General features: G+C 37.3%; 1 protein-coding gene across 1 annotated transcript in view; it reads left to right on the top strand.

Moving 5' to 3' along the window:
* The window catches only part of LOC107727550 (protein Wnt-9a-like), a 34,364-nt gene extending 21,150 nt beyond the window's left edge, over positions 1-13,214 (top strand). The window contains exons 2-4 of the mRNA XM_016537440.1: positions 5,536-5,795; positions 7,461-7,723; positions 11,328-13,214. Coding sequence (XP_016392926.1) covers positions 5,536-5,795; positions 7,461-7,723; positions 11,328-11,816 — 1,012 coding nt within the window. The 3' untranslated portion in view covers positions 11,817-13,214. The remainder of the gene's footprint in view (positions 1-5,535; positions 5,796-7,460; positions 7,724-11,327) is intronic.
* The last annotated feature ends 1,717 nt before the right edge of the window (positions 13,215-14,931 follow it).

The following is a 14,931-nucleotide window of genomic DNA, read 5'->3' as shown; positions in this document are numbered from 1 at the left end:
AGGTTGAAAAAAATAATCCTTAGGGGATCAATAGGGCCCTGCGCCTTTCTGGCTTGGGCCCTAATAATCCTTAGGGGATCAATAGGGCCCTGCGCCTTTCTGGCTTGTGCCCTAATAATAATAATAATGTAGCATCAGACATATTGTTGAGTGGAGTCAGCTTTGACAGCAGTGACAACCTGTTGGGATTTAACATTCGCTGACTGCCATGTTGACAAGTACACAATTATTCATAATCATCATTCATACGAATGGGAGATGTAATAACACTGATTATTCTGGGTGTAGTCCTACCTTCAATTTTAAATAGGCAATTGTCTTTTTGATAGAAGTTTTGCAACACTCGATATGTCGGCTTTAGTTACAGTAAGTTCTTAATAAGTCCTGTCTAACAGTTAAAACAGCTGGTTTGTTTACTTCAAAATGTGCATGTGGACAAGCTGGAAAGTCTAAAAAAAATATGATTTATGTATTTCTTTCTTTCTTTTTTTTTCTCTCGATTTTATTCCTTATTCCTTAAAAATTGTTATTGAAACATAATTTTAACATTTTACCATACAGTTACCATAACATGAATCATTTTAAATATGATGAATGGAGTGTAAGATTTTACAGTTGCAGCGAGGGGAAGATTTACCATGAATAAAATCATGAAAATGAGCTGTGTGAAGATTCTTCAAAAATTCTCTTCTTTATGTTCTATGGAAATAACGTGGTTTTGGAACTGAATGAGGTTTAGTAAATAATGAAATGGCAAGTTTCCTTTTTGGGTGATCTATTGCTTGAAGAAGTCAAAGGTTTGTCCAGAGATAAAACTTCAATGTAAGATTTATTGCTAGTCTCTGTTGACATACTGTAGACACTGTGAGCGGTCTGTCAAATCTATACAGTTTTGGAAAAGGAACACACATAAAAGCTCACACATAGCTGAGGTGACTTCATCTTTCAAAAGCCTGAATACTTGACTGCTCTCCATTCTCACACATCCAGGCTTGCCCTCCAGCACTCTGGGTAAAAGGCTAAAAATACTGGGCTGTAAGCCATCACCAGTAGCCCAGGGATTAGTGGAGCTCAGTGTCTCTGGCAGCTCTCCAGTTCCATAGTAGCTTTTGTGTTTCAGATAGAAGCATGTCTCAAAGACTTCTCAGAGGCCAGACATGAAATTTCTGTTTTGTTTCTGTGAGATCTGTCAGTTTGTTCGCAGTTGCTTGAATTCTTACAGCCCAACATATCTCTGGTCTGCATATTATCGGCTGATAATGAACTCTTAATCCTTTTTAAAGGACTGAAGGGTAAATGCACAAATGCATAAGTTTTGCTTTGGGCCAGAAATAAACTTTATGCAGGAAATTTGTAATTAAGTTGCTCCGCCATGACAGTAGTTGACTTGAAAGAGAAAAATGACAATAGAAGACTGTATTAGCTATTGTGGCAACAAGTATTTACAGTAAGTTGCATTATGAATGGTATTTTGAAACACGCAATGCCACATGCAATTGAGGTTGTGTAGCTAGAAGTGTTTGTGTTCACATAATTTGGTACAATATGTTTTGGGCCTCATACAATGACTGCATTGCTAAAGTTTCAGGCATAGCCATTAGAAAGTATGAAGTTGATTAATCAATACAGCCATGAACAATACATCTATTTTAAAGCTTTAGTTTAACTGTTGTGTCTTTGATAATAATTAAGCAATGGCCGCCTGTGAGTGATTGCAGTTTGTACCAAATGTGTACCATTAGTATTTCTTTGAAATGAAGTTTGATACTAATGAATGAAGTTCACTTGTAGTGTTAAACACGGCTGTTGCAGAGGGATAAACTGTCATTATAAAATAAGCTATGGATGTGGGTGTTGTTAATATGCCTTGGCAAGTCTTTGCTTGCCTAGTTTCTGTTCCTTAACTTGTCAATAGATGTCAAATTGCTGCAGTAAACAGATTCCTTACACTTAACTTCAGCTTACAAAGATTGTGTTTGTGTTCATTTAAACATGCTGAACTCATGCCTCGTCAGGGCTCCCGAGAGAAATGTCTCACAGACCTGTTGAAATCGGTGTTATGTGCTCAGAATTTCCCTTTAGCACTTGGAATGAAACCTGTAGACTGTATTTTTGGCTCTCATAACCATTTGCATCATATATTTTATTTTGTCAGCTTCTCTGCAGAAGCGTCATTGCACTTGTTTGCTTATTGAGGTTACACTTCCAGTCTGCCTTCTCGTCTGAGCTGTACAAGAAGACATCGCAAGTATATTATAGCCACTATATGAGGATGTAGTTATAATGGAAAGATACACTTTGCTGAGGAATTGAACATCCCTTTTTTCCATTTCCAGAGGACCGTAGTATGCTGGTACGTTGAGGGTGGTCTCTCTGCGAGCCAGGATATTACAGGATCACACAGGCAAGCCACAAGCGTGTCTAATGTCCTAATTGGATTATGCAGTTGCGGTTCCTTGACAGCAAATTATTCGAAACAACCTGAACCCCTCGTGTTTTCAAGAGATGACAAATAATGTAAGACAGCATTTTGGCATATACCTCATAATTAACTCGACTCGAAAATGTTCAGACGATATCGCCAGGTAGTATGTGACCACATAGGTCAAGCTCATTCATGAAGCGATCAAGAACTTTGTGGTCATGGCTGAGCACCCCACACATTCGCTTAAAAAATGCCTGGGAAAAGCAGCTGAAGTTACTCTTTTTTTCCCCCTCAGAATCCCCCCATTTTGTCAACCAGATCTCACAACAAGCCTGAAGGTTACAACTTAATAAAAACACAAGTGGACCCCCTTATATTTTTGCATGAAGTCACCTTTAAGCAACTGAATAAACATCATGTTTTTTCTGTGTCATGATTTCATTATGAGGCGGCTCAGAATATATTGCATGAACGCATGAACTTCCTCAGCAAAATTACATTAAAGTGATCAGATACCTCCAGTGCTGTCATTAATATCAACATCTGCTGCTCTGTTGATCTATGTTTTCTGGGCTTGTAGTTAATAATAGCCAGCACTTATATTAGAAGACAAAAGTGGCAGATTTAAAGCTATAATCTTCGCTGTAATAACAGATGTGTTTTAAGACCCGAGTCTGTGAGTTTTGTAAATCCATTTATTCTTCTGCCTCTCGTTGAATGTGTAAAAGGAACCCAGAAATTGCACATAATGAGCTACTGCCCTGCCAGTGCTGTCAATTGGTGTGACCAATATGGTCATTAGCTGACAGTCTTGTCCCCTGTATGTGTTATGAAAGTAACTCTCAGCTCTCCTCGTCACAAACCGCAGAATGCTGGTTAGATGTTCGCCAGCTATGCGGCAGACCCAGCCAGTGTGTTTTATGCTTGCATGCTCTAAAATAAACTGACAAAAGAGGTGCTGCTCCATCACATGCTGCCTACACCATGTCTAAAACATGAGATATTGGCTAAATACTGGTAAATAAGTGTATGTGTCGTTCTTTGTTCTTAGTTTGGTTGCTGATATTTCTGTTATTATTGTCGGTGTTATTATTACTATTATTGTTGTTAATTCTTAGGGTTAGGGATTTGAACAAACCCCCAACTTTGGTGAATGATAAATAAATCTGTCTGTCTAAACAAAGTCATAGAGATTTGACTGTTTTTGTACTTGGGCCACCTAGCAACCCATCAACATTTCAGGTCTTGAAAAGGTCTTGAAACAAGATGATGAGCTGAATCAGGTGTGTTTGATTAGGGAGACGTCCAAAATGTGTACTTTCGAATAGTGTTGGGAATCACTTCGCAAAGTTTGGAAACCCTGTTTGGCTTGTGTTTTCCATAGGGAATTAGACATTTGAGAACATTAACCACATCAGAATTCATTCTTGCTATCGAGCTGACAGGACGCACATAAAAAGTGCCCAAAGCACCCCTCATTCATTTTTCATTTCTGGTGGTGAAGCCAGGCTTGTCCTTTCACTTATTTAATTATAGTAGTTTCTATTTGTCTGGACTGTGATAGTATCACATTTAAGACATGGTCACACTTTGTGCTCATTTTACTTCCATTCATACACATACAGACAAGAGAGATCAGCAACACAAGCTCACACAAAGAAATGTGGCATTTTACTGCATAGGAAATTTGAAGGTTTGGTGAAGTTCAAGTTTGATGTAGGACCAATAGACAATCCAAACATCAAAGAGCGACCTCTTGGCTTAATAAAAATATTCAAGCTGCAAAGGTTTGCAGTGTTATGCATAGATTATGTATTTTCACATTTTGTCTGTCTGTAAAAATTTAGCAATTTTGCAGTCCAGTGTGACTTGCTTCACACACTTTTACATAAAAGTGTAATATTTCATGAATGCACAAAAAGGCTTATCAATCTATAATAACTATTGTCAGTATTGGACCCAAATACTGTGATATGATATTACACGCAATCATTTTTGTTTTGGAAGGGTGCCACTATAAACTAATAAACCTACGGGTCAACCTCTGCAGCTTATCAGCTCATCCAAGTTTGAATTGCCATTACTTGATATAGAACAGCTGTAATTTCAGGGAAAAAAAATATACGAAAGAAAAAAAAGTGTACGTTTGGGACCAGAATTTTCTTATACAACTTTGTGCCCAGTGCTTGTTAGTGATCAGTGACGTGCTCTGCTTTTTCAAGTAGAAACACATTGTGTTGTGGTGCTTATGTGGGTGCTGTGAAAGTGAATTTGGCTTTTAACATTTTCCTGTTATAAAAATTAGTCCCATTGGCATTACAATATCCTCCTCCTCAGTACAAAGTTGTATGTGTAACCCATTTCACTTAATAACAAACTTCAATAGATGACAAATTGATTTTCTTATGCATGGGATTTCTTTTTCTTTGAACGTGCATTGGCAAAACATACAGCTTGACTCAATGTGTAGAAACCTGTGTGCAGCGAGAATCAAAGTTACGCCTTCTTTCTTTGTGTGAACATTTGGGCGGCGTTATGCAAATCTTCCCACATAGTGAGGTAGATATGTGGGGGCGTGTTCGAACGAGCCGTTTTAGGTAGGTGTGGCTAACTCTTAACTTTTATAAAGAATATCTCTTTGGATTTGAGACTTTAGTCTTTGCAACTTTACAGATCTTCTTTATGCACCAAGAGCTTGTAACACTCTAAAGAGAAAGGAAAAAATGAAATCGCATCATATGACCCCTTTAATAACAAACTTCAATAGATGACAAATTGATTTTCTTATGCATGGGATTTCTTTTTCTTTGAACGTGCATTGGCAAAACATACAGCTTGACTCAATGTGTAGAAACCTGTGTGCAAACACTAGGATTAAGGATTGGTGAAACTATCAATATCTTATGCCATGGTATGAGAACATTTATATCACAATAACTGTATTGCATATCACAGTAAATGTACTGGAGATAGAGCAATAACGGCCTGTATATTAAATGATTGTCTAATTTTGGACTTGCGACACACCCCTTTCTAAATGGTAAAGACACATCTTATCTGGCCTTTTAACAATTCCTCAGTAACGGTGATTGTATTTGTCTCTCTTGTAGGCTAACAGGTAATGAACCCCTGTCCATTTTGCCACTGAGCTCACAGCCAGACGAAAGGGCGGGCAAGGCGCACTACAAGCTGTGTGATCGACTCAAACTGGAGAAGAAACAGCGCAGAATGTGCAGACGGGACCCTGGCGTGGCAGAGACTCTAATGGAGGCCATCAGCATGAGTGCCTTAGAGTGCCAGTATCAGTTCCGCTTTGAGAGATGGAACTGCACCTTGGAGGGCCGCTACAGGGCTAACATTTTAAAGAGGGGTAAGAAGTGTGCGATCTATACAATGCCTATACAATATTGCTGGTTTACTGACTATAAGTAACTTTGCAAGTAAAAGTCAACTTATTCTACTAACCCTAACCATAACCTAATAGTCTAATACTCTGATGAGAGTTAGAAGCCGTTTACACAACAACGTTTTAAACTAAAAACCTTTTATGCCTTTTGGCCGTTCATTTACATCACAACAGCATTTTGGAAGTCTGAAAATGCCAACCCAGGCTCACTGAAAATACGTGCTTGTCGCGACGTTTCTGCAACATTGATATTATGTACCTTATTGCATATTTTGCCCAGTTTCAACGTGAAAGGTCCAGTGAGTGACGCTAAAACGTGTGTTCAATACGTAACCGTGGCCACATTTTTATTATGTTGATACACGTATTGCGGCATTTTTATAACGTAGCTTCAGGCACGTATTGGAGCAGTTCAGAATTCAAGTGTCTGGGGAGTGTCGCCAAAAAAGGTTAATGCCCTATCGTGTTGGAGATACTCCCTACAACAAACCCAACCCTAAACCTATCTGACAGTGTTACCGAAAGCAAAAGTGATATAAAACACATTCGCTGATGCAACTGTGCTATTTTAACTTCCTTCTACGCAGGTTTGAGCTGTTTTGTTGAACCGTAGTTTCACAGGACTGTACCGGTGAACCTCCGTACCGGAGCGCTTCACATCACGAGTGCAACGCCGTATCGCGTGAGCTACCAAGTAACTACTACATTATAAAACCCTGACATGTGAAGCTGTATATGTGATGCTAATGTTCAAAAGAATCCGTTTTCAAATCTCACAGCATGTTAGAATTGTTTTGAAGTCATAACACAATGTTGTGCAGCAATTGTGCGAAAATTAGGCTTTCTTAGGATAAAGGTTTTACTGCCTCTAGTGTTCATTTCAACTGGAAACTGCAGCGATTTGTACTGTACGTATAGGTACATTTTCTGAGTTGTGCAGAAATGTATAGGTAGTGGCACGTATTCCCAATGAGCCTGGGTAGGAAAACGCAAACTTTTGAAATAGGGTTGAATGCAAGTTTTTGAAAACAATACCAGTATAGTCTCCGTGTAAACTATAAAAACGTGAATTTGTGAAAACTGTGACATCATGTGCACAGGTATTATGTGTTTAGTCTATAGGTGAGTTTCTTTATGCGTGAGTATCGCCAGCTACTGGCCTGGCATGCTTAATACAGCATTTTAGTCGTTTTCAGATCCATGAGAACAGGGATAGTTTTCGCAAAGCTGTCACCTGAGAAATTTTTCAAAAATGCAAAGGAAAAACTTTTCCATTTTATAGTACATTGTTGTCTTGTAAACGTACCCTTAGCTGACAGGTAGTTGCAAAATTAGAATGTCTAAAGAGGACTATCAAAATAAAATTTAACTGCTTATGATACTTTTTTTTACAGTTTAATTTTTTTTCAGGTTTCTTTGATGAACCGAAAGTATTTATGCAAAAACAGAAATATTTTGTAACATCATAAATGCCTTTACTGTTATTTTTGATTCATTTAATGTGTCCTTGCTGAACAAAAGTAAGTGCAAGGGGGGCTTGGAACTGTTACTAGCATTCTCTGTAAAATCACAGGATTGAAGGTCAGGAATGAACTATTGGCTGCCTCGTAATCTCCATGTTCCTCACAGGCTTCAAGGAGACGGCATTCCTCTATGCCATCTCTTCAGCAGGCCTGACCCACGCCATGGCCAAAGCCTGCAGCGCTGGCCGCATGGAGCGCTGCACCTGTGACGAGGCTCCTGATCTGGAGAACCGCAAGGCTTGGCAGTGGGGAGGCTGTGGAGATAACCTCAAGTACAGCAACAAATTTGTCAAAGACTTCCTGGGTAAGAGGTCCAACAAGGATCTCCGCGCCCGGATAGATATGCACAACAGCAATGTAGGGATGAAGGTAGGCTGCTAAGATATATTAAAAAGTATGGGGATCATGGGAATTATAAATAATGTGGGAAATGTTATGTGACAGAAACATGCATGAGAAACGTGGAGTTATATGCATATAGTATACTGTAAAGAAGGTGATTGTATCATTTATCTTTCTTTCTTTCTTTGTTGTGTACTTTCTTTCTCTGTGGTGGTTAAATGTTCAGCTTCATAAATTCTTTAGGGTCACTCAAATAGTCTGTAAAGATCCCATTTTAAATCACTTAAATTGGCTATTTAATTCAGTAATTTATAATAAGTGCCCATTCATCAAGGTTAGGTTTCCCTTACAGTCTAAAGAGCACTAAGTTTGTCCAAGTCTTCCATTGTTTTTGGTAAGAGAAAGAGCCGAGGTAACATTGAGGCCCTCGTAAGAGTAAAAAAACAAAAACAAAAAAAAGGAACAGAAAAAGACCCATAACAGAGAGCCAAAGTAAACTACAGGTCTGGCACCAACAGATTGTCTCATATTGTTAGTTTTAGTTGTAGAATGAATATAAATTACAGCAGCGCTCAGCAGACTTGCCCTCTTTGCTCAGTCCATCTCAAGTAGTCGTCCCAGGCCATTTTGTCTGCGATAAGAGATTTACAGCACTGCAAATTTTGGTCCATCTGCACATGTAAGGAGGTGTATGGGGTTTGGGGTCAAATTCCATATGGAGAACAAACTTGGAATGTGCTAGCCTCGGCATCACCTGCATTTTAAAGCTGACGTTACACATTTTCCTCTCCTTCCATTGTGGTGGATTTGCAGTTTCTGTTGAACTAGTCTACCACTTGTTTAACACAAAATGTCCATACAGCACCTTTTATATGCTTATCTTAAAGTTCACTTTCTTACAGAAATGTTGAATGGATCAAACACTGTGGTTGGCAGTGCTCTGTGCATAACGTGAAATTTAAGTACCTCTGTCAGTTGTTCAAATTTTGAAAGCTCACAGAATCAACTAAACTCATCCGTCAACAATGCTTGTACCATCAAACTTTTACATTTCTTCCCAATTAAAAAAATTTCACATTGACAGTCATTTCAGAACCTTGATGTCTTTGATTTTAAACTTTAGACACAAAACTCAAAACGGTCACCATTGGTAACACAGGCTGTTCAGTGTTCAATTTTGCATTGTGCATTCATATCTTTAAAGAAAATGATCACTTTCTGATTCACTGGTTCTACTAATTTATTATGAAATTTCCTAGAAACATAATTTCACCCACACACAAGATAGTAAATAAAAGAGTTTTACTGTGTAGTTATTTGTACAATCATTCACACAAAATATGTGATGCACATTTAATTATGGCACTGCATAAATACATCACTGTAAACACTGTATTCTAGTAGAGAGAATACTACAGACAGTGGAATCTTAAAACAAATTCTGCATGAAATATACAGTATTGATTAAATGCAATCAAATCATAACATTGGTTCTTTAAATCATGGCAAAAATGAGTAGCTACGAAAAAAAAAGAAAAAAGCAAAACAAAGGATTAAATGACTGCAATTTTTTTTTTAATTTGAAAACATTTATTTAATGTGTCCTTATTATAGTGTAATTATAAATTTAAGTACTGAGGAATATTAATTAACAACATGTACTTAGGGTTAGAGTTAGGGTTTGGTTCAGGGTTAGTTGCATGAAACTGCATATAATTTACTGTTATTAATTTAGTAAGTAGATGCATTACGGGATCTGTTAACACTTTATTTTACAGTGTCCTTGTTATACGTTGCATTGACAAGAACACTGTAAAATAAAGTGTTAACAAATCTCGTTATCCTGAAATTTTCCTGATGGAATATTCTTTGTCATTTTCCATAAAACTATGCATTAAGAGCAATTCAACAGTTACATATCATTTTGAGCAGTTGTTTCGATTGATAGTTAGATCACTGTAATGAAATTAATCATCTTAGCAACTCATCAACAGTCATCTCAGATGTATTTTGAAATGTTACAGTTTCTACAATCCTTACGACCCATCTCAGTTCTTAGTTCTTAGGTCACTTTTTCAAAACTCTTCACACTTTGAGGACAACAGCAGTCTATGTGGGCTAAACTGTGGATCATTTATCATTGCTTTGGCACAAAATGCATTCAATGACTACAGCTTTCAAATTACATGAATTCTTCTCTTACTCAAACACAACCACCGCCAAAACTACCTACCTACAGGCCAATTTGCACGTTTATATACTCTTTTCAAAACTGTTGAACTTAAGTTCAAAATCAAACATAATACAGAACTGAATAAGACAGCAATTTGCTACATTTCTAGAATGCTACCATATTGAAACACATTCTACTAAAACAAAATACTGTCAAAACAATTAGATGTAGTTGAACACCCAAATAGGTGTTAGACTTTTAATAAATCAATACAAAAAGGGACAACTTTGTGATGATTTTGTACTGTTGATGTGATGAAATGTGTCCTAGTGATCATAAAACTCGGTAATTGTGTTATTTTGAATAGGTGATTTTAGTTCAATTAACAAATGAGCTTAGGTTTTTGTGTGATGCATCCAAGCATTTGGAGAAAGGTTGTGAGTTTTGTTGTTAAAAAATAAAAAGGTTCTGACATTAGTGACAATAAGGGTTGTAAAAAACTGTAATGTTTAGTATACATCTATGTGGAGCAAGATGCAATTTCACAAAGGGGCTACACAGTGTGATGCAACATAAACAGGAACAAATGTTGTGTGTCATAGCTAGGTCAGGCCATGCATAGAACTGAATTGGCAATGAAGACATTGGATTTATGGTTTTTCGCTTGTTAAAAACACAATGTGTGTCATTGTTTTGTTTCAAAATTATAACATTTTCCATTTTGTATATGTATTGTGTAAACTATATGCAACCCGTACTGGTAAACTCAAGAACGACAATTTTTTACATATATAATAATATATTATATTGTACTCTATTGCATATATCATTATAAAACCCACATATATCACATTATCATATTTTTAATACATTTGTAATACTTTTAATATTTGAATACAATATTAAAAACATCAATAAGCCTCCACTTTGCGTCTTGTGACTAAAAATTTAAGTTACCACAGCCATCATAATAATTACATATTTGGTCGACCTTTTCTTAAAATTGTATATAACTGACATATTTTAAAGCACAGCTTTTTAATGTCAACTGATGCTGCTTTTGATAAAACCAAAATTACGGCAATTAGGTAAGAATGACGATAACGCCCTACTCCTCAATGGCCTGTATTATATCTTCGGTCTTTGGTTGGGAAGGTTAAAAGCAATCAAAATATGTGGGAACATCAAAGTCACTGCCTCAATGTGCTTTTGAAATACTTGTTTTGTAAATAGCATTGCCCATCTGTTTAACTGACCTACACAGATTTTTCAATAAGAGGGGCAACATACGGGTTCGGTAAACACTGCACTTACCGCGTCTTTGATGTATCGCAGCTGAGCGCTGTGCTGTGTCTGCTGAGATAATTGGAGACGTAAATGTTGATGTTTGGTAAAAATCTCGAATGTAATTCCTTTGATGTGTGTAGTCTGACTACTTTTAACATTTGTCCCGCACAGGTGATCAAGGCGGGGGTGGAGACCACCTGTAAGTGTCACGGAGTTTCGGGATCGTGTACCGTGCAAACATGCTGGAGGCAGCTGGCACCCTTCCACGAAATCGGCAAGCAGCTCAAGCAGCGTTACGAGACTTCAATCAAATTGGTCAGCCCCTCCAATGAGGCGACTGGGGAGGGGGAGATCTCCCAGACCAGATCCCAGGGGCAGCAGCCCTCTCCGGGCCCTCGAACGGAACTCATTCCCCGCACCTCTGACCTTCTTCACATCGAGGACTCGCCGAGCTTTTGCAGGCCTAGCAAGTATTCGGCAGGCACCATGGCCCGCAAATGCTACAAGGATAAGAACTGTGAGGCCATCTGCTGCGGCAGGGGCCACAACACTCAGAGCCGGGTTGTGACGAGACCGTGTCAGTGCCAGGTGCGCTGGTGCTGCTATGTTGAATGCAAACAGTGCACACAAAGAGAAGAGGTTTACACCTGTAAGGGGTAAAACCATCACGACCATGCAGAATAACTCTCACCAGTCTGAATGAGTGGAAGGCAAAAAGAGAGGAGAAGTGACAAGTTGTCCTGGTTTCAAAGACATCAAGCTAGTTGAAAGCACTTTTTTGAGAGGTTTTGCAGGGCATTTTTTCTGTTTTCCATGTGGAGCAGCGTGAAAGCTGTATAATATACCAAGCCTAAGGGAATGGTCTACAGCTTTGAGAGACACCTTGGAACTAGATTAAACATTTCACGGTGTAATTCGTCTGCCAAGATATCAATCAGCAGTGAAGTCCTGTCTTGGACAGACAATTGTTTGTCCAATGATTTGACAGTCTCTGAATAATAGCTTCAAGCCGTACGTGTGAGAGTATGTGTTCGTATGTGACTTAATTCCAACTTGGAGACGGAATTTGCAATGAAAAAATGGTGGCGTCAGATTTATTCTACATGCACATGTATCCTACACCCACACAAGAGTGTGTATGCATATGTACATAGATAAAATTACATTATAATTCTATTATATACACCACTTATCTGAGTATGTTAAATAACCACTAACCACACAAATATTTTATTGTTTGTGTGCTTGCATTCACTTTGTGTTGTAATTCTCTTCGACAAGGCCCTTAGGAAAGCAATACTTTTTTTGATTTGTGTTCCTCTGTGGATATAATTTATGGAACATCTCAAGGAACAGTCCTTGCATGGAAGGAAAATGAGCTTTTCCTTCCTTTTAGTTTTTTTTATTTTGTTTTCATTTTGCTTGACAGAGGAAATCTTTGCCAGTCTATTTAAGATTTAACTCGTCCTTAAACCAACTCTACAAATGACTGTTCAGGGAACATGTGAAACCACTATGCGCCGTTGGATGGTAAAAAAATCTCAGAGATATCGCAAGGAGCGTTAGTCTCCATGATTTAGGCTTCCACTTGACGACAGATCTGTCCATCCAGCTGCTGATTCATTGCTGTAATCGTTGCAGCAGTGCTTTTCAAGACAATGCTGGTTAAATATGAAATATGTCATGGTTCGTGGCCACTTTACATTCGGTCTGTTTCACAGACAGCTGGAGGGAGCAAATAAGAGTTGAGAATAAACATGACAGCAAATGTGAGACACAAATTTGCATTGCAATGAAAAAATAATTTTCCTCTTTTTGCATTGTATTTCTAGGGGGGAATAATTAACCTCAGAGCTAATCTAATACACTTCCCAGCAGATATTGATGTTGGAAAATTACGGTGAACGTTTTTTACATACAAGTGTGGATGATGTACTGCTTGACTGTGGTTCTCTCTTGTCACATTGTTAACTTTTACTCAGAAATTTATGATGAATAACCATGTTAATCAAAAATGACTGTTTCATTGAATCTATTCACAATTGTGGAAAGGCTGGACGTGGCATATTTTTATGACTATATGGACGTAGAAGTCCATATATCTCTATTGTAAAATACAAACACTGAAATTCCATATTTTTGAAAATTATTTAACATAACAGCCTGCATGGAGAATGCGCTGTGTGACCAAATGACAGGATCTAAGTTTCTGATCAGACTTTTAATCATTTAAACGCTCTGTCAGTTTAGTGGCTGCACAAATGTATGATTTTGTATTGAGATCGCCAAACTCTGTTGAGATCCACATCGTGTAAATACAATATACAGAAATTAAGATATGACAAAATATATATGAATGAATTATATATGCTCTTTTATTTTTTTAGTTTAGTGTGAATGAACTACTGAGTGAGAGACCGACAACAAGAAAAATGGCACCATTCACGCACTGAAGCTTGGAAGCTCTTTTATTTATTTATGTATTTTTTTTTTAAGTTGTAAATAGCTATGGTTATGTTCCTGTGGCATACAGACAAAAGTGAGGCACATGCATACGGCTTTTGGACAGAAGTTTCCAGAATAAAGATGTTTAGACCTGTCTGGCTAAGTAGAGGTACGTTGTTGTTTTAAGTTCAAATTCAAACTCAAACTGTTTTTTTTTTTTCAAACTTTTTATGAAGTGCCAAGTTCAGTGCTTTGTAAATAAATGTTACAATTTTACGTAATTATCCTTAATAGATCTCTGTGAAAGTATGCATCATCTGGAAAGCACTGTATTTTACCTTATTTGTGTCAAATCTTTAAATAACCAAATTTACTTAAAATTTTTGATCAAATCTCGCAGAAACATCTGATGGATAATTCAATAAGGAAAGTTTTGGTGTTGCATTGAAGATGGGTGAATGCTCAACTAAAAAGACATCTACATAAATAGACAGCACTACAAAAAAACATTTCATTTTTCATAGTAAAAAAATCTTAAAACAAGACACATTTACTTTTTTGCAATTTTGTGTTAGATCCAAGACTTTTTGCTTCTCAGGTAAGGATGTTCATATATTTGCCATGAGAAAAACAAAAATGCTGATACTTCACATTAATATTAAGAAAAAAAAAATTTTTCAGTGAAGATTTGGATGCAAATGTTGAATACAAAAACCAAGGGGTGCAGGAAATAATTCTGTCTGAGAAGGGATTAAATTTTTCTTTCATTTATAGTAACGAGCTGAATTCCAAATAGTTATTTGATGGGGAGACATGCCAATTAAAGAATGCATGGAAACATAAACATAGACTTTAGCACGCTAAATGGAAACCATAATGGCTATGCCGAGTTTTTCACCAGTCATGTTGTCTGCCCACAGCAGAAGTGAACAGAAAACTGCAATGACATGCATATAAGACTCAATTCTCCTCAGCTGCCCTTTCACATCTGTCCTGATTCACTAAATATGCTGACAAACAATGTAGATATCACATATAGTTGCATTTTTGGCATGCTGCATGTTCTCAGTAATCAGTAATATTTTTTTTTCATTGACAGAAGGCATTGTGAAAGCATATGTTATAAGTTTCTTTTTGATGTTTTCTTGGTTCCTTATTCTTACTTTCCAATGCAACCTGTATAAAATGTATTTGGTAGGAAAAATGGACACAGAGACAAACTATAACTTATTTTGAAATGTTTTATGAGCATGTGTTAATTGTACATTTTGTAAAGTTCAAGATGATTTTCTATATATTTTCTCTGTCTTGCATTTGGCTTGCTATTGGG

This window comes from Sinocyclocheilus rhinocerous, unplaced genomic scaffold, assembly GCF_001515625.1.
Source record: "Sinocyclocheilus rhinocerous isolate Xijiao unplaced genomic scaffold, SAMN03320098_v1.1 scaffold306, whole genome shotgun sequence".
NCBI lineage: Eukaryota > Metazoa > Chordata > Actinopteri > Cypriniformes > Cyprinidae > Sinocyclocheilus > Sinocyclocheilus rhinocerous.
This window is presented reverse-complemented; position numbering and strand designations above follow the sequence as displayed.